At 34.5% G+C, this 22,601-nt stretch overlaps 1 protein-coding gene across 2 annotated transcripts in view; it reads left to right on the forward strand.

Moving 5' to 3' along the window:
- Positions 1–22,601, forward strand: part of PGAP1 (post-GPI attachment to proteins inositol deacylase 1) — a 79,894-nt gene that overhangs the window by 18,199 nt on the left and 39,094 nt on the right. Inside the window, exons 5-13 of one of the 2 annotated variants that reach the window (XM_082689045.1) lie at positions 4,742–4,913; positions 7,306–7,463; positions 10,094–10,146; positions 10,989–11,055; positions 14,974–15,079; positions 16,341–16,396; positions 17,961–18,044; positions 21,681–21,727; positions 22,326–22,377. In XM_082689045.1, coding sequence (XP_082545171.1) covers positions 4,742–4,913; positions 7,306–7,463; positions 10,094–10,146; positions 10,989–11,055; positions 14,974–15,079; positions 16,341–16,396; positions 17,961–18,044; positions 21,681–21,727; positions 22,326–22,377 — 795 coding nt within the window. Of the gene's footprint in view, positions 1–4,741; positions 4,914–7,305; positions 7,464–10,093; positions 10,147–10,988; positions 11,056–14,973; positions 15,080–16,340; positions 16,397–17,960; positions 18,045–21,680; positions 21,728–22,325; positions 22,378–22,601 lie in introns of those variants that run through there. The other variant, XM_082689046.1, reaches the window with a different exon arrangement.

Here is a 22,601-nt window from a genome sequence, read left to right on the forward strand (position 1 = left end):
CCAGTAGTATTTTATTTATTTAATTTTTTAAAAGATTTTATTTCTTTGTTTGACAGAGAGAGAGAGAGAGAAAAAGCAGAAATAGGCAGAGCAGCAGGCAGTGAGAGAGGGAGAAGCAGGCTCTCTGTCAAGCAGGGAGCCCGATGTGGGCCTTGATCCCAGGATCATGGAATTATGACCTGAGCCAAAGGTAGCCGCTTAACTGACTGAGCCACCCAGGTGCCCCAATATCCAGTAATATTTTAAAGTATAATATGACTTGATAGGATTTATCCCAGGAATGGAAAGTCGGTTTAATATTCAAATATCAATCACTGTAATCCATCATAGGATCTTGTCTCAGTAGATGAAGGAAGCTCGTTCAGCTACATGCAGCATCCGTTCATGATTTAAGATAAAAACAGCAAAAACTCAGCTCATTAGGAATAGATACAAAGGTTAAGAATTGTTTCTGTATCAGATAAGATACTTATTGATTAAGATAAATAAGATGTGATCACAAAGTGAAATTTCCATGTTATTCGCAATAAATGCCTTTAATGCTTCATACGAGGTAGTTTTTTTTCCTTCATTTTTCAGCTTCTTTCTATTTCTATCATCCCTTCGGACAGAGGGTCCTAGTTGGTACAGTAAGGGCAGGAAAAGAAATAAAATTAATAAAGATAAAAAAGGATTGAAAGTTGTCTGTATTAACAAATGACATAAATATACAGAAATATTTAAAGGAATTTACAGAAAATTATTAGAATTCATGACTGAATTTAGCCAGATCACAGGGAAAATGGTCAATATTCAAAAACCAGTGAACAAATGGAAAGTGAGATTTTTTTTTTTAAGATTTTATTTATTTTTTTGACAGACAGAGATCACAAGTAGGCAGAGAGGCAGGCAGAGAGAGAGGGGGAAGCAGGCTTCCTGCTAAGCAGAGAGCATAACTGTGTAGCTGTAGTAATCCAGGCAGTGTGATATTCCCATGCATCTTGAAAACGAACTTTAGGCATGATTCTTTGCATTAGCCAGAATTTAAAAGTTACTTCAATAGCAAGTAATTTTTGAGCTTAAGTCTATATTAAATACTGTAGGAGGAGACAAGCCCAATTAGGTACAGGACCTTTTATGTATCTGATATTTATTAGATAAGATAAATATGATATCATTACAAAGTGAGATATATCTCCATAAATGTCATTCCCTTCTGTATTTTTTTCCCCTAGTGACTGCATAGTCAATTTATAATAAAACTAGTAAACTTTATTTTAAGTTGAGACTTTTAGAAAGTAAGGTTCCTTTACAGTCACAACCAGGTACAATAGGAGTTCAAGACAACTGAATCTTGTTGAATGGACAGGATTTGAGTGTGGGAAAGTGAGAGGACATAGATGGAGAAAACCTCATTTATTCATCACATGAATCTGCATGCAGCTATAGAAGTGAATAAAACAGAAATCCAAGCCCTCATGGACCTCATGTTCTAGTGGGGAGAGGCAAAGAGTGAACAGCATAATAAGAAAAATATATACTATCTTATCTTATATCTTATCTAATATCTAAAATATATACTATCTTATCTAATATAAGATAATATATATCTTATATATTGATAAATAATAGGAAAAAAAATAAAACAGGGAAGGGGCATAAGGAGCAAAGGGTAGAGGACTACAATTATAAATAAGGATACCCAGCAAAGACTGTTGAGAAGGAGACAGTTTAATATAAATTAAAGGACCTGAAAGTATCTAGGAAAAGAGTACTCCGAAAAGAGGAAACAAATATATGAAGCAAGCACACGTGTGCTATTTTGGGAAAAAAACCAAGGAGACTAATATGGCTGAAGCAGATACAATAAATTAGTAAAGGAAAAGTTGGTGGGGAGGACAAATTATAGGGCATTGTAAGCAAATCTAAAAATTTTTCCTTTTATTTGAAATGATATGGAAAGCCACTGCTCTGCTGAGATTTTTGAGCAAATGAGTGACATGTTCTGATTTAGGTCTTAAAGATACTATTCCTTGGGTGGTTTCCAGAGTAAGCTGAAGGAACATGAAAGTGGAATTAAAGAGACCAGTTAAGCTATTGCAGTAATTCAGGAAAGAGATATTGATTTAAATCAAGTTGGTAGTGTTGGAGGTGTTAAAAAATGGTATGATTGGTATAAATCTTACAAAAGCCATTACAGGTTTTTTTTTTTTTTTAAGATTTTATTTATTTATTTGACAGAGAGATCACAAGTAGGCAGAGAGGCAGGCGGGGGTGGGGGGGATGCAGGCTCCCCATTGAGCAGAGAGCCCGATGCCGGGCTCGATCCCAGGACCCTGAGATCATGACCTGAGCCAAAGGCAGAGGCCCAACCCACTGAGCCACCCAGGTGCCCCTAAGATTAGTATAAATCTTAAAGGCAATAAGATTTGCTGGCAGATCAGATGTGGAGGGATAACGTGAAACAAAAAGTTGAGGATGACCCAGAATTTTTGGGTGAACAGCTAGAAGGATTGAAATGCCTTTAACTCAGTTGGGGGAGAATATAAGAGGAACAGATTAGTAGGAGATTAAGAGTTTTGTTTTAGGGGTGCCTGCCTGGCTCAGTAGGTAGAGCATGCCATTCTTGATCTAAGGGTTATGAATTCAAGCCCCACATTGGGTGTAGAGCCTACTTAAAAAAAAAAAAAAAAAAGGTTTTGTTTTAGTTGGTATGCAGTTGAGTTTAAGGTAAGAGCTTAAGAGTAGAGGTCCAGTCTGGAGATGATAATTTGAGGGTTGACAGGATATGGATATAGTTAAAGCCATGAGATTGGATGTGATCATAATGGAGTCAAACTGTGGAAGAAGAGACTGAAAGACTGAGGCCTGAATTCACTCCCATATCAAGAAATGAGGAGAGATGAGAAGGAAATGGCAGGAAACTAAAAAGAAGCAACCAGTGAGGTAAAAGGAGAATCATATGGACAAGGAAACAAAATAGATCATTTTAAAGAAGAAGTAATCTATGTCAAATCCTGCTGATAATTCAAATAAAGTGAGGATTGAGAATTGGCAGTTAGATTCCTTGGTGACTTGATAATGCTTTTAGAGGAGTGCTGAGGTGAAAGCCTGATTGGATTAAACTGATGAGTTTACAAGTATGGAGGTTGAGAAGCTGGGGACAGCAAGTAATAGAGGCAGCTTTTCTGATGAGTTATGCTGTAGATACGTAGAGCAAGATGTGGTCACTAAGGGCAAAATGGGAGTAGTTTCTTTTTTAAGGGAAAATAGTATTGTATTTATGTACTGGCAAGAATGATTTGGTAGTGAGGGAGAAATAACAATGCAAGAAAAAAGTGAGAAGAATTGCTGGAGTAATGTACTTAAGAAGGCCAAGGGGGAGGGTTTCAGAGCACATATGGAGAGTTTGACTTTTTCTAAGATCAGGTCTATGTTGGGGATCACCAAGATTATTCCCAGATGATTGTCCAGAAAGACTCATAGGACTCAGCATATAGTTGTACTCATGGTTATGATTTATTACAGTGAAAGGATATAAAGCAACATCAGCGAAGAAAAGGTGCTTGGGGTGGGGTGCCCAACCAACTCAGTTGGTAGAGGATGTGACTCTTGACCTCAGGTTGTGAGTTCGAGCCCCATATTGAATATAAAGATTACTCAAAAATAAAATCTTTTTTAAAAAAAGAGGAAAAGGTAGATGGGTGAAATCTAAAGGAAACCAGGTGTAAGCTTCTAAATGTTCTTGCAGGGGAGTCACAGCAGATGCATTTAATTTGGATAGCAATGAGTTGTAATGGGTGAAGTGTTGTCTATGAGAGATGCTCATGAGAAATTCAGTGCCCCTAATTTTTCATTGGGGCCTGGCCACATAGATACCCTGTGCCTAACATGTACCAAAAACTCAACCAGAAGGACAGTAGGTATTCAGCATAAACCGTATTTTTTGCAAAAACAGATTTAGCATAGTGAGCTTTAATTTTACTATTTAGGAAATGATGGGAATATCTGAGAATCTAAGGTCCCAGACTACAGCCCAGAGCCAACTTATATTCAGTCCATTATAAGGATAGCAGTGTCAGGTTTACTATGTTATTCTGCATAAGGTCCAATTTATTCATAGTGACGGGAGAGAAGTCATAGGTGAAGGATCAGTGTGGAGGGCAATAAGCAAAAGTTTGGTAGTGAAACTGAGGATACTATATAGAGACAAAAGACTTTTAAAAAGCAGTGCTTATTTTAAAAATAGGTGATTGTCAGTGAATAAATGTTATGGAATGCTGGTCTCTTTAAACCCATGTGCACCTTAGAGAAGTAACTTGGTAAGATATATCAATATGATTAGATACTATATTGCCATGGTAACCATAATTCTGAATTTTTGTGGTGATTTCAATTTTAAATAAATGATATTACTTCTTATATCCTATAAAATCTAATATTCTGGTATACACCAAATATAATTACAACTCTTATATCCAATATAACAAATTGTAAGACATGATATACTAGGTCAGGTGTTCTGATTTGGGATCAGAAAACCAAAGCGTAGCTATTAAAAATATTTGACAGAATACAAAATAGTGTGTACATACTAATTACAAGTCAATATAAATGTATTTCTGTATCTTATACAAAGTTATATAAATAGTTTAATTTTCTTTTTCTTATAAAATTGCTCATAAGTAGAGGGAAATGTTTAATATTTTTGTTACGATACTAAGACTTCACTGTGCCTTGGTGATTTTTTTTTTTTAAATAGGGTCAAGAATTTGCTCCAAAAAGTGTGGCAATAATTGGTCATTCTATGGGTGGCCTTGTTGCAAGAGCATTGCTTACACTGAAAAATTTTAAACAAGATCTGATCAATCTTCTTATCACACAAGCCACCCCTCATGTTGCTCCTGTGATGCCATTAGATCGTTTCATAACAGGTAAGTACTATTACATAAACACTAACCGACCTCTCCATTGTTGTTTAAGATTAAACAGATCCTCACATCTACCTCTAAGAGTGTGCTGCAGATTTATCCATGTGTGAAGCAACTCAGTTTCAAATTAACACTTCCATTTCTTAGCATCTTTCTTTGTGACTTTCAACTGAAGCTAATAATTGAAACTGTTGTTAAATTTCTCTGTCCATAGTGTCCCACCATGGAGAGCTGTGTCTCATAATCCCTAGACATTTGGGAATCAGTTTAATTACTTTTGGGGATGACTCTGTCTCTTAAAGTATGTTTAAAATTCCTGTGTTTTGTTAACTCTTCCAGTACTCTATTCAAAATAAGCTTATATGTAAATGAAACAGTAGAAATGGCTTCTTTTTAAATAAATAGATCTACTAATGCTTTATATGGTGTGCTAGAATTGCTAATATTTATTTACTGTATTTTGGGTGTTGTATTAAGGACTCTACATGATGTAATATTATCTCACTTGATGCTTAGAGCAGTCCTTTGAGGTAGGTACCATTATATGCATGTTTAAAGAAAGTCAAGTATTATCTTCACTGTTTATTGAGGTGTGGTACGATAGAATAAAGTCCTTGAAAACAAAGAATTTTTTCCTCATCAGTAAATTTACGCCACTTCTTACCCTATCAAAATTTGCATTATCTTGAGGAAAGAGCTTCAAGAGAGTGATTTTATTGTTTTTGAAGGGTAGCGGTGGTCTGCCTCTAAAATGTTCAGGCTGAAAGTAATTCTTAGGGTCAGATTGCCTTTCTAGTAATCAGTAAGCCTCTTTCTTATTTATTCTGTATTTATTTCATTTTTCATTAAGTCAGAATTAGAATGAAAAAACAAAAGTTCAAGGGGTGGCAGATCCTACGTTTTTAGGAGACCTGTATGACCTTCTGAAGTACATTCCCTGTTTATACTTGATAGAAATACTAGCCTTAAGTAGGAGGAAGGAAGCTGTGCACTGGGCTCCACACCTTAGAGGGCTCTGCTCTGGCATTGCCATTCTCCACGAGGTGAGGATTATATAGGCCAGGCAGCCTCCCCACTTGAAGGTTGTGCCTTTACCTCTGGAAGATGATCTAGGTAACCAGGCCTTCAGACTTCTTCCATGGCCTGTGTGGGCTTCCTACCTGAATCTTACCTAAGGACAGGGTTGTAAGTAAACTTGAATTGTGGCTAAGGAATGGCTCTGCATGAGATACAGATAGAGATTGGACATCCTGCATCCTTATAATGCAGGATGGGAAAGAAGACATGATAGTTCAGTGATGTGTCAGAGATCTGCCCTTCCTGTGCTGCCATAATCTAGTATTCATCGGTGAGGTGTCCTGGAATTTGAAATTTGATCTTGGCCTTCCAGATTATTTCAATGATATATTTGTCAAGGTAGGCAGAGAAAATGTATTTGATTTAACAGTGTGTTAGCTGGAATTTTTACTTTAATTTAAATTTTTAATTTTAAGTATTTAGACAAGGCCATGTGTACCCCATTGGTATTCTTGTCCCAGGACCTGCAGATGTTAGGAATGTTAGGAATTGTGAATCCTTAATCACATTCTAAGTGAATACTGCTGAGATCTTCAGTGGGCGGAGTTTGCTGTTGCAAAATGTTGAAGCCCTCAGTGGGATCAAATGCCAGGATCAAAGTATATTAAGTTTTGATAATCCGAAAGGGAAATGAGAGCTCCTCTGCCCTTGCCTCAAATCTTTGATGCTGTATTTTTCTCATCTTCCATAGATAAAGTGGAAAAATTGGAATTCATATTCATATTCATAGTCATCCTATTGAACTACCTGTTACTTACTAAATGGGTGGAACCTTCTTAACCCTTAGATTTTCCATAGCAGCATTAAGTCCCAAGACTAAAGTGATTGTTGTTGTCCTCATTGTATTTTAAGAACTGACATAGTACTTTGTGTAGTGGTGGCTGCCCACAGTAGAGAGTTGCTAAGCTCTCACACTGCTGTGATTAGGAAGATCTATAATTCTTTAACATAGTGAACTTGTATCTTTGGAAGAATTTTAGGGGTTTCTACTTGCTATACTGTGTAGCTCATGATCTAGCAGCATTCTTGTGGAATGTAGAGACCTGTTTTTGTATGGAGTTGTTAAAACTAAAAAAGTTTGGGTATCTTTTTTCTTTATTGATAACTTCAGTAACTTTTAGTATTCATAGTCTTACGTAAGGGGAAAACAGACTCTGTAAAGATACTGATTTTACTCAGAATAGGGAAACGTGAATAACATTGTTTATAAACAATGCAGTATGGCTCAAATAGAAATTCAATTTAATAATAGTATCATAGATACTTTAGTGTTGCAGGGAGTGACTAATTTTTAATATGTGTCTTTATTTCCTACCAGATTTTTATATGACTGTAAACAACTATTGGATTCTAAATGCTAGACATATAAATTTAACCACACTTTCTGTAGCTGGAGGATTCCGGGATTACCAAGTTCGTTCAGGACTGACTTTTCTACCAAAATTAAGCCATCATACCAGTGCCTTATCCGTTGTGGTAATCTTTTTAAGATTCTACTGAAAAAGAAACAGAATGGATACAATGGGATATGAAAGGAGAAATATGTAGTTGTTTGAAAATGACTACTGAGTTGGTGTAGTGTCGCTATGTGTGTATGTGCACGCGTGTGAGAGAATATGAAGGAATGAATATGATTGTGTTGGGAAGGCAGAGGCATGGGTGCACAGAAAGTGAAAAAGATCTTAGAGTTCGTGAAAATGATTTATTTATGAAAGTGACTCTTAATAAATAGTGGTTCCTTGTTTAAAATAAGTACCTACCCATTGATGAGAGTTTTAATTGTAAGAAAGTATGGACTGAAGTCCAGGGGCCCCCGGTTATATCTGAGTGCTATTTATGGTAGAAATGGAATATCAGACTCTTGAGTGCTAAACTTGAATAAAGGTTTATCAATTTAAAAATTTAAAAATTAGCTTTGCTAGTTTAACAGAACCCTGATTGATTAATTTGCTAATTATTCTTCCCTGTTAGAACATCAAGTATTTTGTCTTTAATGGGGATACATAGCCTCTGTAAAGTGAGTTCAAGTTTCCTTTTAGGACTTAAATTATTGCTTATGTTTTCAACCTTGAACTCTTCAGTTAAGATCTGAACTTTTTAACTCTACACAGTCTGCAGATATTGTATGTAGTATATATAGATGTGTATACTGCACATCATCTCCAAATAGAACCTAATTTCTAAAAAGAAATCCAGTATTTCTTTTGCTTTTTAGGAGCTAGTCCTTTGTTTTGTGGTTGTTCTCTTCATGAATACGCCCTTGCTCAGTTCATTTATTGCCACACTTATAGATTACTGTTCATTTATTAAACAAGTGTTATTGAATGGTTGCCACACATAGGACTAGGACAGAAATTATTAAGCCATGGCTAATGGTTAACCGTAGCTTAAACCACAGCTAATGGTATTAAAATTACTGAAGGAGCTGTGATATAACCATAATACCTTTGAAACTAAACTGGTGAATCTTTCAAACTTCATTATTGGTATGTATTGTTCTATTTGATGTTGAATATTTGGGGCAGATATTTGCTGGAAGCCCTCAAAACACTAAGTACCTATTCTATAGTAAGCATAGATATTAGTCATATAAAATTGGATTGTTATTATTTCTAGTCTTGACCTGGAGTGTGTTGCTATATTGATGCTCCTTCTGCAGCTTATCTTTTAAAGAACTTTGGTTTCTTTAATTGTGTGTGTGTGTGTGTGCGTGTGTGTGTGCACATGGTGTGTCCCTCTTTTCTAATCCATTTGATGATTTGTTGCTTTCAAGGCAGCTTGTATTTCTGTATCTCTGATGAAAATATTTTATCTCTTAATGTATTTTTCTGAAAGCTGGTTATTATCTCAGTTTTATTTAGTATTTTAACCCTCAAATAGCTTATAGCCTTTCATATATCTACATATATGTTTACTTTAGAAAAGTAATTATTAAGAAGTAACAATTTTTTGGCAATTATCTCAAGAATAATTAATTGACATTTATAGCCAATCGGGACTAGAAAATTTAAGTTGGAGACCTAGGTTGTATTAGTATTAGTAAGGTAGGCTGAACTGCTGTCACATACATTCATACAGATAATGGCACTTAAACATTTTGTTTGCTCCTATACCTGCCCTGCGTATGTATTTAAGTTGGTGGATGGTTTTTGAAGGAGTCCCTTTAAGGGACTTAGGCTCTAGCAACCCTTTCTTGAATGCAGAGAGACACTCTGTGAAAAATAATATCAGATTTACTTAATGTTTCCTGTTGTATGTAAGATACTATTCCCAGGAAATTCATTAGCTGGAATGAAAAGGAGTCTTTAGTTCTTGAAGGGGGTTGTGCCATTGTTAGGAAGCCTTCCTTCTTCAAACAGTTAATTTTTTGAGCCTTTTGGTGTCTAGTAGTATATATCTTAATCTAGGGGTTTTTTCCAGAATAAGTAACCCTGCACCATACTTGTGGTGTCTGATTTGGGGGCACCTGGGTGGCTCAGTCTTCTAAGCATCTGACTTTTGATTTTGGTTCGGGTCATGATCTCAGGGTTGTGAGATCCCGCCCTGTGTTAGGCTCTGGTTTGAGGCTGGGGCCTGCTTAAGATTCTCTCTCTCCCTCTCCTAAAAAAAAAAAAAAAAAAAAAAAAAAAGTCTGATTTGATAGCTTTGGAATTGTGATCAGGCATATTTATTTTGAAAAAGCTCCCCGGGGCTGGGTATTTCTCAGGCACACCTGATTAAGACTTAAGTAACATCTTAGAATTTATCAAAGGGTAGTCTAGTCAAAACTAAAATTACTAAAATAATTGTGACAAACTCAGCCTTTTAGTAGATTAATAAAGAGTTAGATCTTAAAGTCTAGTAAGGAATCTGTAGATGCTTTGATAATTTTTAAGGGGTAATTTAAGCTTAACTAAGCAGTAATGATACTGATTTTATATAGGAGCTGCCTTAATATTTTTGGATCATCTTTCTAAGAATGCATCATTTAAATATGTCAATGCATCATAAAATAGTGAAACTAATGTTACATATTTCTAAATATTAGCTTATGAGAATTTTAAACCTTTGGGAGAATAACAAATGTGGTTTTCTTAAGTCGGATTTTCTTTTCTTGTCCTTTTTAGAGCTCAGCAGTGCCTAAGACCTGGGTTTCAACAGACCACCTTTCCATTGTATGGTAAGTTAATATGTAATAGGGTTATTTTGGTGATTTATGGTGTCCTTTTTTCCTATTAGTGCATTGATTGGTTTGTTAGCTATGTTAGCACTTTATCCGTAAGTAATAAAGATTTAGAAGAAAGATTGACTTAAAGGCTTAGAACTTTAACTTTGGTTTTTGTCTCAATTTGACCAACATTCCCTTGACGACTTCTAAAATCATCTCTTGAAGAACTACTAGCATGAATTGCAAATACAGCTAGTCTAATACCAAAATTTTAGAGTTTGTCATAGTTGGGCAGAATCAGAGATACTTGTGATAGGATCTTCAGAGCGCTTGACCAATCTCCAAACTCAGGGACTTGATTAATATAGCATTTACTATCCTAGAACATGAAAAACCAAGTAAGAGTTAGATTTACCCTTAATATAAATAGATTTAATAAGGGTTAAGAAATATATAGACCCTAGTATCTTATCACTATATGTTTTGGCTTTAAAAAAATTCTTTTTTCACTTTCCTCTGGCTGTGCAGTCAGTGTCTGCAAGAAGCACAAGTTTAGGCACAGAAAGAAGGGGCAGACAGTTATCTGTAACTGGGGTGGACAAAGACTTAGGGAGAACAGAAGGACCATGATAGTTCATTGTCAGATGTTGTCAAGCAGAAGATTTAATTTGCTTTATTTTTTATATGGTTCAACTTTAAGATATATGCTTAATTATAATGATTCCTTAAATACTTATAGAGTTTAGAGCAGCAGACTCAGATATTTTATTAAGTAATAGAATTGTGCATATTTGTATCAAAAGTATATTTTTAAATAAAGTTTCATTATAACGTTATAACATTTTATTCTTTAGGTGTAAACAATTGCAGTTGACTACAATTCGAGCGTTCTTTGATCTTATTGATGCTGATACTAAACAAGTATGTATTTTTAAGTTAAAAATAACTTCAGTAGGGGCGCCTGGGTGACTCAGTGGGTTAAGCCGCTGCTTTCGGCTCAGGTCATGATCTCAGAGTCGTGGGATCAAGCCAGGCTTCAGGCTCTCTGCTCAGCAAGGAACCTGCTTCCCTCCCCCTCTATGCCTGCCTACTGGTGATCTCTCTCTCTCTCTCTCTGTGAAATAAATAAATAAAATCTTAAAAAAAATTACTTCAGTAAAGTAAAAGCTTCTGTTACAGTAGGAATGGATTTAATTTTTTTTTTAACTTCCACAAAAGTAGAAGCCTTAATATGTTATATCAACTGTAATTAGTTTCAAAATTGAAATATATTTTTATCTGATGATACTTTGATCACTATTAATAATTAATAGAATGCAATGAAAGTGAGAAAGTAAAAAGATGCTTTAAATCTTCCCGCAATTCTTCCCCTTTAGTTGTTTAAAATTTGATGTATATCCTTTTAACTTAAGGAAGATATTTACTACAAGCTGTTTTATCCCTTTTTTGTAATATGTTGTAAACTTCATGATGTATTATAATAGACAATTTTGCTTAAAATTAAAAAAAAAATTTTTAGCATTCTTAGTTTATTAACCCTTTCATGAAAAATCTGCACAATCACCACAGATAAAAAATTTTTTAATTTAAAAAAATTTTTAATTTTTTAAATTAATTTTTTAATTTTAATTTTAATTTTTAATTTTTAATTTAATTTTAAAATTTAAAAAAAATTTAAGAAAAGTGTCTTTATCTTTCTGGTAGGACCAAAATATCTTCATTAATTAATTAACCCAAGCTCTCCAGAACTTAAATTACATACTTTCAGTAGTTGAATGTTTTTTGTAATGAAATTTCACTTATAAACTTTATAAACCAGTGATTTTCCAAATTCAATTAATAGGACACCTAGAAATCCTAGCGCCATTAATAAACGTCATATTACTCTTTCATGTCTGCCAGCAGATATTTAGTAATCAGCAAAATTCAGGGAATTTTATCCATGAACTTAAATTTTTTTTCTGTGATTTGGGAACAGATTGCTATTTTTCATGTTAGGCAGCCTTTTTTTTTTTTAGCTCAGGTCACCTTGTAGTTCTTCACTGTTTCATAGAACACGTTTTGAGAACTGTGGCTATGGCTTATCCTTTTGGAGAAAAGATTCTTTGTGTATTAGATAATTTTCTTCATTTTGGCAAAGTATTTAGCTAAGATATTTTTGGATTCTTCCCCATGAAGACTCCAATTTTTTTGGAGATTAGTATGTGTGACCTCTTTCTCAATAGATCTCTAGGTATTGCTTTCCTTATTGTGTCTTAGGGCTTAGAAAAGCCTTTTATAAGGTTTTTCACTCTTGGAAGTGGGATAGTGCTTTTGTTTTTTTCCTTAACCCTTCAGAAAGCTCGGAACTACTGTTAGAATCATAGATACTTTCATCTATCCTGAAGAATACAATAAAAGAGAGATCCCCCCCTCCCCCGCCAAAAAGAGAGAGACCCAAAGTATTGTGTTTTGCCACATTTTAAGCCACAAGATGCCATATTTAGGTTAGTATATTTATTAAAGTAAATCAGCTTATAGAGTTAACACTATGAAGTGGTCATGGAATGCAAACATTTTTTAGTTTTTCAACCTTGTTTTAGTTATGAGTCTTCACTATGGCAATGTTCTTTTACTCAATTTGAGAGAGTGCAGCTAGGCATAACAGAATCAATTAAAATTGTAAGATTTGTGTTTGGAATGACATTTGTTAGGCTTAGGGAAAAAAACCCATTTTAGCCCATGAAAAACAGTAGTATCGGGATGCCTGGGTGGCTCAGCGGGTTAAGCCGCTGCCTTCGGCTCGGGTCATGATCCAAGGTCCTAGGATCAAGTCCCACATTGGGCTCCTTGCTCGGCAGGGAGCCTGCTTCTCTCTCCACCTCTGCCTGCCTCTCTGCCTACTTGTGCACTTTCTCTCTCTCTCTGACAAATAAATAAATAAGTAAAATCTTAAAAAAAAAAAAAAAGTAGTATCACAGACAGGTATAGTTTTTAAAAATTGTGTAGAAAGCCAATTTTTTGTATTGAGGTATAATTGACATATTACATAAAACTAATTTTAATAAATCTTGTTTTCCATTAAAACCTGAGATGAGAAAATTTTTTAATACTAGTGTGTAATAAAATATAATTCTGGATAGATAAGTAATTTACTGACACATTTTAAGGGACAAATGAGAAATTTTTGGTAACTAATATTGTTAGGAATCAAAATACAAAACTGAGTTCTGTTTCACAAACTCACTATGTATAATCAACTAGACTAAATATTAGACAATAAAAAGTTAGTTTCTGATTGCTATCCCTCAATAAGATATTAGGAAGAGAAGCAAACATATATACAGGGAAACTAACTCCACGTAATTAGTCCCAAACGTGTGGTACAAAGGAATCAGAATTAGAGAATAATTTCTGATGGTTATCAGCTGAAAAACTTATGAGTGGATGGATTTCCTAGAGAGTGAGTAAGGATGGAAGAGTCCCGAATTAACTAAATTTTGGCAAAAAAAGACCTTCTACTTTTAATTGATTGTGAACAGATGTGGCTATTTTAAAAAAAGAACTAGTTTTGTATTAGATTGAGTTGGCTGAAATATTGTGTTGGTATCAATGAAGATAAAATTTCTATTGCCTCCTACTATAGTTACATGATATCTAAGGAACTATATTCTGCTTTGTATGTCGTATTATAAGGAGGACTTTAACAAACTTGAGTTTATCCAGGGAAGGCAGTCAGGGTGAAGAAGAGTTTGAAACAGTTCTGTGAACAACAGTTGATATGTTTGAAGTTTAATCTGTAAAGAAATGTTTTATTGGATGGGGGATGTAACAGTCTTCAATTTCTTGAAGGGCTGGCCCCTAACTTAATATATCAAAGTAACGGGGAGTCAGATGCTTGCCCTAAATATTGCAGAGCTTTCTCCTCAAAGGAATTGTTAAAATTGGAATGTATTATCTTTCAAAGTAGCAAGTTAGAAATAAATGTTCAAGCAAATTCTGGGTGACTTCCTAAGAAATTAAAAAGATTTACTAGACCTGGGTCCTCCCTGTCATTTCTTTGTCATTCTCTCATTATGTTGTTGAGAAAATCACTTACCTGCAGGGCCTCCCCAAACTAGAGAGTTGAATAGTGGTAGATTCTAAAAAAAAAAGAATAGTGGTAGATTCTGAATGGGTTTTAGACTTTTTTTTATTTCTTTAAGGGAGGAACTGGTATAAAGTTGCAGACATTTATTGTGTTAGGATATTTTAAAACAGACAACAAAAAATCCTATTGTCTGCTCTTATTTTCATTTCATGAAAGAAAGGATATTTAGACACAATGAGAGTAAGTAAGACAGGGTAAAGCAAAGTGGTTTCCAAGGAAGTGCAATTGGCAATTCATATTTTCTCTAATGACCAGTTAATTCTTTGCTGTGGGATTGTCACGGGTCTGAGTTTGGAAAGTAGTGTGTTGGAGTTGCTAGACTGGAGGACCTCGTAAGTTCTCATCTGACTCTTCACACCTTTGTATATTTTATTCTTAACTGTTACTGAAGAGGTACTACTAGTCTGGGCTCTGGAGCCAGACTGTCTGAGTTTGAATCCTGGCCCAGATTGTTAGTAGGAGTATGACCTTGGGCAAGTTCCTTAATTTCTCTGTGCTTTAGTTTCTTGGCAAAAATACAAATAAAAAGGTTATTATCTCTTAGAGCTCTTGTGATGGTTAAATGAGTTAATAACATATTCAGTACTTAGAACAGTGCCTGGCCCAGAGTAAGTAACTGTTGTCTCTTACTATGTTATTACTTGATGCAAAGTTTTATTGAACTATCACAATGGATACTAAAAGATACAAAAATGTATCATTCTTTCTAGATAACTCAAAATCCCAAGAAGAAATTGTCAGTCTTGAATCACCACTTTATAAGACACCCATCAAAACACTTTGAGGAAAATCCAGCAATCATTTCTGACTTAACAGGTTGGTGGTAATAACATGTTTTTATTTTTAATCGAGTTTTATTTTTAGGTAAATTTATTAGCAAAGTCTTTGCAACTGTGGTACTTAGCTACTATAATTTTATTATGTTTTATTAATTTCTCTGTGGTGGTTTCTTTTTTTTTTTAATTTTTATTTATTTATTTTTTAACTTCTTTTTAGTGTTCCAGAATTCATTGTTTATGCACCACACCCAGTGCTCCATGCAATATGTGCCCTCCATAATACCCACCACTAGGCTCACCCAACCTCCCACCCTTCGCCCCTCCAAAACCCTCAGATTGTTTTTCAGAGTCCACAGCCTCACATGGTTTGTCTCCCCATCCAATTTCCTCCAGCTCCCTTCTCCTCTCCATCTCCCCATGTCCTCTGTGTTATTTCTTATGCTTCTGTGGTGGTTTCTTAGGTTCTTGATTAAGGAAGAGAAAAAAGAGAAACAATTTTATAAGATGTTGCTGATAAAAATTTTGTTCTGAAGATAACCTGACAAGTACAAAGTTTTAAAGTTAGAGTTAATTGTTGCTATTTCCTGACAGTCACATAAAATACTGTAATTATTTTTAACTAAAGTTTTCAGTATCAGTCATTTTTCAGTCTTCTTTTAGTTTAATAGCATATCATTTGCTGTTAATATAATAACTGTTATATTCAGTTTGGAAAATAATTTCTTTTTTATTGATACTTCCTTTGAGGAAAGGCACCAAATAAATTTAAAATTTAAAATGCTTTACTTGGGGAGCGACTGGGTGGCTCAGTCATTAAACATGTGCCTTCAGCTCAGGTCACCATCCCAGGGTCCTGGGTTTTAGCCCCACATCGGGCTCCCTGCTTGGTAGGAAGCCTGCTTCTCCTTGTCCCATTCTTTCTGCTTGTGTTCCCTCACCTGTTGTGTTTCTATCTGTCAAATAAATAAAATCTTCAAAAAAAAAGCTTTACTTGATGTGAATGCTAACAGTGATAAGCACAGATAACATCTTACTAGCTTTCTTATTTTTTCTTTTTTTTAATTTAATTTTATTTTTTCATGTTCCAAGATTCATTGTTTATGCAACACACCCAGTGTTCCATGTAATACGTGCCCTTTGTGATACCTACTACCAGGCTCTTACTTTAAAATAGCCATTGTTCAGGAAATCACATCTTTTTCAGATCCTTTTGTAATTGAGAAGTATTTCATGAGCATTCAATAAAAGGAATAGTTAAATATTTAAAAAGCAAGCCAAATTCATTTCCTTTACCTTAGGGACATCTATGTGGGTTCCAGTGAAAGTATCCAAATGGACCTATGTGGCTTATAATGTAAGTATACCATCAATAGATTAAAAAAAAAATTTTTTTTTCCAAAAACATTTTGGTATTTATCTTTAAAAAATTAAAGACTTTTGGGGAACCTGGGTGGCTCAACTGGTTGAACATCTGACTTTGGATCTAAGCTCAGGTCTTGATCTCAGGGTTGTGAGTTCAAGCCCTGCATTGGGCTCCTCGCTGGGCATGGAGCCTACTTAAAAAATAATAATAATAAAAAATACATAAATAAAAGTTAAAGACTCTTTTAAAAAGATAATTACATATATTTTTCCATATTAAAACAATGATAATTCCTTAATATCTTGTTAATGTTCAGTTTTCCAGTTTTATCATAGCTGTTAAATTTTTTCATTTTCATTGTTAAATGAGAATACATATAATATCCACATATTGTCATTTGTTGATATGTCTCTTATTGCTCTTTTAATCTCTCATACTTCCTCTACCGCTTTTCTTTCCTTGAAGCTTATTTGTTGAAAAAACAAGTCATTTGTCCTATAGAGTCGCATACAGTCTTGACTTTGCTGATTGTATTCTTTCAGTACCATTTAGTATATTCCTTTGTCTGCTTTTTTCCTGTAACTTAGTACTTGGATCAGATTCATTTGCTTGATCAGATTCAGTTTTTGTTCTGGCTGGACTGTCTCTTTTTTTTTATGTTAACAGCTGTTGATGAAGTGTGCCTAGAGTCATTAATTAATTTAGGGGATGCAAAAATGGTGGTACTCTAATTCAGTTATTTTTTTTATTAACTGAAACATTACTGGGAAATTTCATATCTACTAAATTTATCAAAAGTGGAACATGGTAGAAAAGGAGAAAATTAAAATTGCTTGGGTCTTTGGATCTTGTATTTACTGGTTTTCAGTAATAGCGAGTTGGCTCACAAACCTTTTCTACTGGTGATCATAAACAGTTTTGGGGTTTTTTTTTTCCTAGTATTATTATGAACTCATCTTTTAAACATGTTTCTATCTAAAATATTAAAATTCTTCTGTCTTTGACCAGTGGAAGTCATTTCAAGTTAGGTTCCTGAATCCTTTTGGTAAAGCTACTCATTAGCTGTCTTTCTTTGATAGTTTCTTCGCTACCTAATATGAGAAGATGTTTAAGCTCATTTTGTACATTTCCTGCCCCAGATCTTGAATCAGCTTTTTCTCTAAGGAGCTCTTTCTGTTATTGGGGAAATGGTGTCTAAAAACCATAATTTGGACACTAGAGATGTTTATGACTAGTGGGTTAGCATTTGTAGGCCTTTTAGGTTGACAGAGCTAAGAAATGTATTTTATGTTGATCATTAGGCCAAAACTCAAACCTAAACAAAAAACATGCCTTTATACTGCTATTTCTAAGACATACTCAGGACTGCAGGGTCCCTGATATCCCTAACTTAAATCTGTATCTTCTTCCCACTCCTAGAATATTGGAGAATACCTCAACAACACCAAGAATGATAACCTTAGAATAATTTTTGCTTTATCTGTATATTTAAATGATGAAATTATCTACTCTTAATGGTTTTATTATGTTTTCCCTCTTTTTTTTTTTTTTTTAGGAATCTGATAAGATATATTTTACATTTCCTCTTGCAAATCATAGAAAAATCTACACTCATGTCTATTGTCAGAGCACCATGCTGGTAAGATAATTGGTACATTTTATGTAAATCTAAAAGTCTCTTTTTAAGATTCAACTAATATCTAAGATCTCTTCTTTAGCTATGAACTATTATTAAATCTAATAAGTTGAAAGATACTGTCTAAAAGTTTTGATTGAAAAGTATTAATCAAAATATTTCTATAACTGATAATTTACTTCTAAATTATACTTTTGGCTCTAGTTCAGGTCTTTCACCCTGTTTTTCTACCTTACTTACAATCTTTAGGATGAAGGAATTCAGTTCAAATATCCTTATTTCTTTTTAATGAATACTTACTATCAGGTATTGTCAAAAAATGTGTCACATGCTATATCATGCCTTTGTTATATTTGGAATATTTAAGTAATTTTTTTTTACTTTTTTTTAATAATTTAATTATTTGTCAGCATTTCTTACTCTCAGGAACTTGTTTCTCCATTTGGGTTCTTTTCCCTCTTCCTGGATTTTTTTTTTTCCCCCAAGGTATTTGTGTTTTTCATAATTTCTTTCTTCTTCTCCCTTTTGTTGGGTTATTTGTATTCTTTAGAACTAGAATCTGTCACTTAGTTGGTAGACAACTGCCATTTGATATATAGTAAAGTCTTTAGAAATGCTAGACAGGCATTGTGGGCTAGGTGCTAATGAATCCTAATTTTAGTGGGATGACCAAAGTTTTTCATCTCTCACAGAGACTAGCATCTCTCTGCCTAAAATCTGGATGGGCAGTTTATCTCAAGAGAATCTGGCCCTTAGACTGTTGGCTTAAAATATCTAAACTCAATTAATACTAAATTCCAAATCAGAATGTCAGTATTATGGTGAGAAAAATCCTTGCCAAAGTTCAGATTCTCCATTTGGCTTAATGGGGGATCCCTTTTCTATAATTAAGGTCCATAGGTATTAATTAGCAGAAAGTTATGTGGTGAGTTTTAAAAATCTTTTCAATTTGTATTACAGAAGTTTTCAGCCATATAAAAGTAGAATATAATAATAAAAGCTCACATAACTATCATATAGCTTTAACAGTTATCAACACTGCCATTTTTATTTATCCCTTTTTCACTTTTTTTTGACTGAAGGATTTTTAAAGCAAATTCTAGGCATTTTATCATTTCATCCTTAAATATTTCAGTGTGCTTTCTAGCAGATAAGGATTGTGCATGTTAATTATAATATCATTATTTCATCCAATAAAATTAATTATTAATTCCTTAATATCATGTGATATCCAATCCATGTGCAGTTGCCCTCTGTTCCATTAAATTCTCTGAGTTAGTTTATGTGAATGGTATCTTTAATAATAAACTAATGGTAGCTTATTCTCATGGTATCTTTTTAAAAAAAATTTATGTATTAGAGTGCATACAAGAGGGGGAGAGAGAGAGCATGCGGGTGAGGGGCAGAGGGAGAGGGAGAAGCAGACTCCCCACTGGGCAGGGAGCCTAATAGAGCTCAATCCCAGGACCCCAGGTTCATGACCTGAGCCGAAGGCAGACACTTAACGTACTGAGTCATCAGATGCCCCTCTTGTGGTACCTTTTAACATGTATTTTTATCCCTTATGTTTTCTTTACTTCCACTTTAGAGACCTAAAGACTTAGCAGTAGACTCAGGTGGTAAGCATGATCTATCCTATATAAAGTTCCTAATCAGGTTTTGACCTATTGAGGGCATCATTTTATACTATAGATAGGTTTCTCTTTAGATCTATTATATAAATTTTTATGACCAAGTAGCATTTTCTTTTCTGTATACTTTAGGAAGTTGGCAATTCTTGAATGACTTTTTCTAAGATTTTCAGAGCTTTTTTTCCCCCCAAAGATTTCATTTATTTATATGATGAAGAGAGAGAGATCACAAGTAGGCAGAGCAGCAGGCAGAGAGAGAGGGGAATGCAGGCTCCCTGCTGAGCAGAGAGCCTGATGCGGGGCTCGATCCCAGGACCCTGAGACCATGACCTGAGCCAAAGGCAGAGGCTTAACCCACTGAGCCACCCAGGCACCCCTTCAGTACTATTTTTATAATTAGTTAGAGATGCTTGCTAGATGACCTGAAATTGTTCTTTTGACACCTTACAGATTATATCAACATGGTGTTTTAGGGTGGGCTTGAATAATATGTTTTCAATTTTTTGATGAATAAGTCAGGATTCCCTATACATGGAAGTATAAAGAGTATAAAATATTGACACCTTGCATATTAAGGGCTGTCCTTGAAGACAGGCTCCCTTAGTAGCTGCAAAACCCATTACAAAAGTGGGTGGAACTTGAGAGCTCACTAGATTTTTCTTGTCTAAGCTATGCAGATCTTTTCTTTTGCCTTGCTTTATAATGTTACATTATTGTGGGAAACACAGTTATCTTATATAGGAGTCATATAAGTATTTTGCCAGCAATAAAGAGCAGACAAATTCCACATTATTTTTCATTTATTTCCTTTCAGCTTCCTTGTCTATTTTCTTGGAAAATGTCTTCAAGTTGTATTTAACCTTCATGAGGGCAAGACCATGTCTGCCTCATTCATCATTTTTTTCCTTGAAGGCTTGGCATAATTACATGGCTCTAGAATAGACTTTATAAATATTAGTTGGATAAAAGGATTGATATCTTTTTCATTATCCTCTCTGTTTATTAAGGAGAGTTTTATGTAGCTAATATGAGCAGTATTTCTTACCTTCTTGTATCTTGGTGTAGGGTTTTAGTAGTTGGATCTTCAGATCTTGGAACATCACTCTTTTTCCTTAAAAGTTGCAGTGAATGGGGCGCCTGGGTGGCTCAGTGGGTTAAGCCTCTGCCTTCAGCTCAGGTCATGATCTCAGGGTCCTGGGATCGAGCCCCGCATCAGGCTCTCTGCTCAGCAGGGAGCCTGCTTCCCCCTCTCTCTCTCTGCTTCCCTCTCTGCCTACTTGTGATCTCTCTCTCTGTCAAATAAATAAATAAAAATCTTAAAAAAAAAAAAAGTTGCAGTGAAGCTCTTTGGTCATACTGCTCTTTAATGACCGAATATAGGTATGTAATATTGTTAAAATACCACTACCATCTCTGCGACATTCCCATGGTACCCTGATAAAGTAATAACTAGCTTTGTCTTGAGCCTTGCAGTTGTGCTCCAATCCAAACACATTCTCAGCTACGTAGAAGTTTTGCCTGATAGTCAAATGAGAACTCAAATGATAAATGTTAAGATATACTTAGATTAATTGCTATTTTTAATGGACTCTGGATTTTTTTTTCTGTTTGTATAAAAGTCGACTACTAGGTGATCATTTTCTATATTTACTTAAAATTTAGTTACTTTTCTATGTAATTACCTAATTAAAGCATGGACATTGCTGAACTCTGTAGGGGTTGGTTCAGAAATTAGAATACCTTACCCAGTATGCTATGGAGAGGTCATTCTTTCTCTTACTGCTGCTCTAGGTTACTTGCTTTACCTATCGATGCTGACATTAGACTTCTTTACCTGCCCTTTACCTATATGACTTTTGAGAACAGCTTGCAAATGTTTCTAAATAATGCTATTTTATGTTTCCATCATGCCTACTAATCCTATCATATAACCGTAAAATGTTAAGCTGCCTATTTTATGTAATTATTTTCTATAATATTTAGTGTGTTTTGTGTTATTAATCAACAGGATACAAATAGTTGGATTTTTGGCTGCATAAACAGCACTTCTATGTGGTAAGTCTTTTGAACCTAAGGGCCTCAATTGTTCATTTTTCTCAATATGAATAATACAAATCATACTTATTAGAGATTTATTTATTTTAGAGAGAGAGAGAGAAAGAGGGAAGCAGGGGTATTGGGGAGAGGCGAAGGGAGAAGGAGAGGGAGAGAATCTCAAGCAGACTCCTTGCTGTACGCAGAGCCTGATATGGGGCTCAATCCCATCACCCTGAGATCATGACCTGAACCAAAATCAAGAGCCTGAGCCACTCAGGCACTTTTAAATCACACTTTTTAGAAAGCTTCATATGTTCTTAAATCCATTTTGCGGCTACATTACATTATAATAGCATTGATTTTGAAAGAAAAATAAAGGAAATTAACATATCAGTAGTTATTTGCAAACATTAAAATGGTTTCTAGGGAAAACAATTTTTTTGTATCCAAAAGGACTGTATGGATAAGAGTATATTGGATTAGACTTACTGGACTTTGTCATTAGAACTTTCTCTGATAGGGCTGTAGGTGGTTACGTTTTTCTTTGAAGCTTATTTATAATTTATAATGTTTTAATACATTTGTCCTTTAATTAAATTTCATATTTATTTTGAAGCCGGCAAGGGATTGATTTATCATGGAAAGCTGAACTGCTGCCAACAATTAAGGTAAATTATGGCTTTAGAATTTTAATATTCAGGTGAAAAAATAATAAAAAATTCTTGAGTCTATAAGTATTTTAGAATATGGTCTTTTGTTAATTCATTTATGTATTAAATGAACTTGAGATTTGCTAACATACAGTTTAAAAATATTTTCTTTGGAAATACATTTTAATGGAGAATAACATGCAGTGTTTTTCTTTAACGTGTAGAGATAACTATAAGTTAAC

Source organism: Mustela nivalis (assembly GCF_964662115.1).
Source record: "Mustela nivalis genome assembly, chromosome: 11".
In the NCBI taxonomy this organism is placed as follows: Eukaryota; Metazoa; Chordata; class Mammalia; order Carnivora; family Mustelidae; genus Mustela; species Mustela nivalis.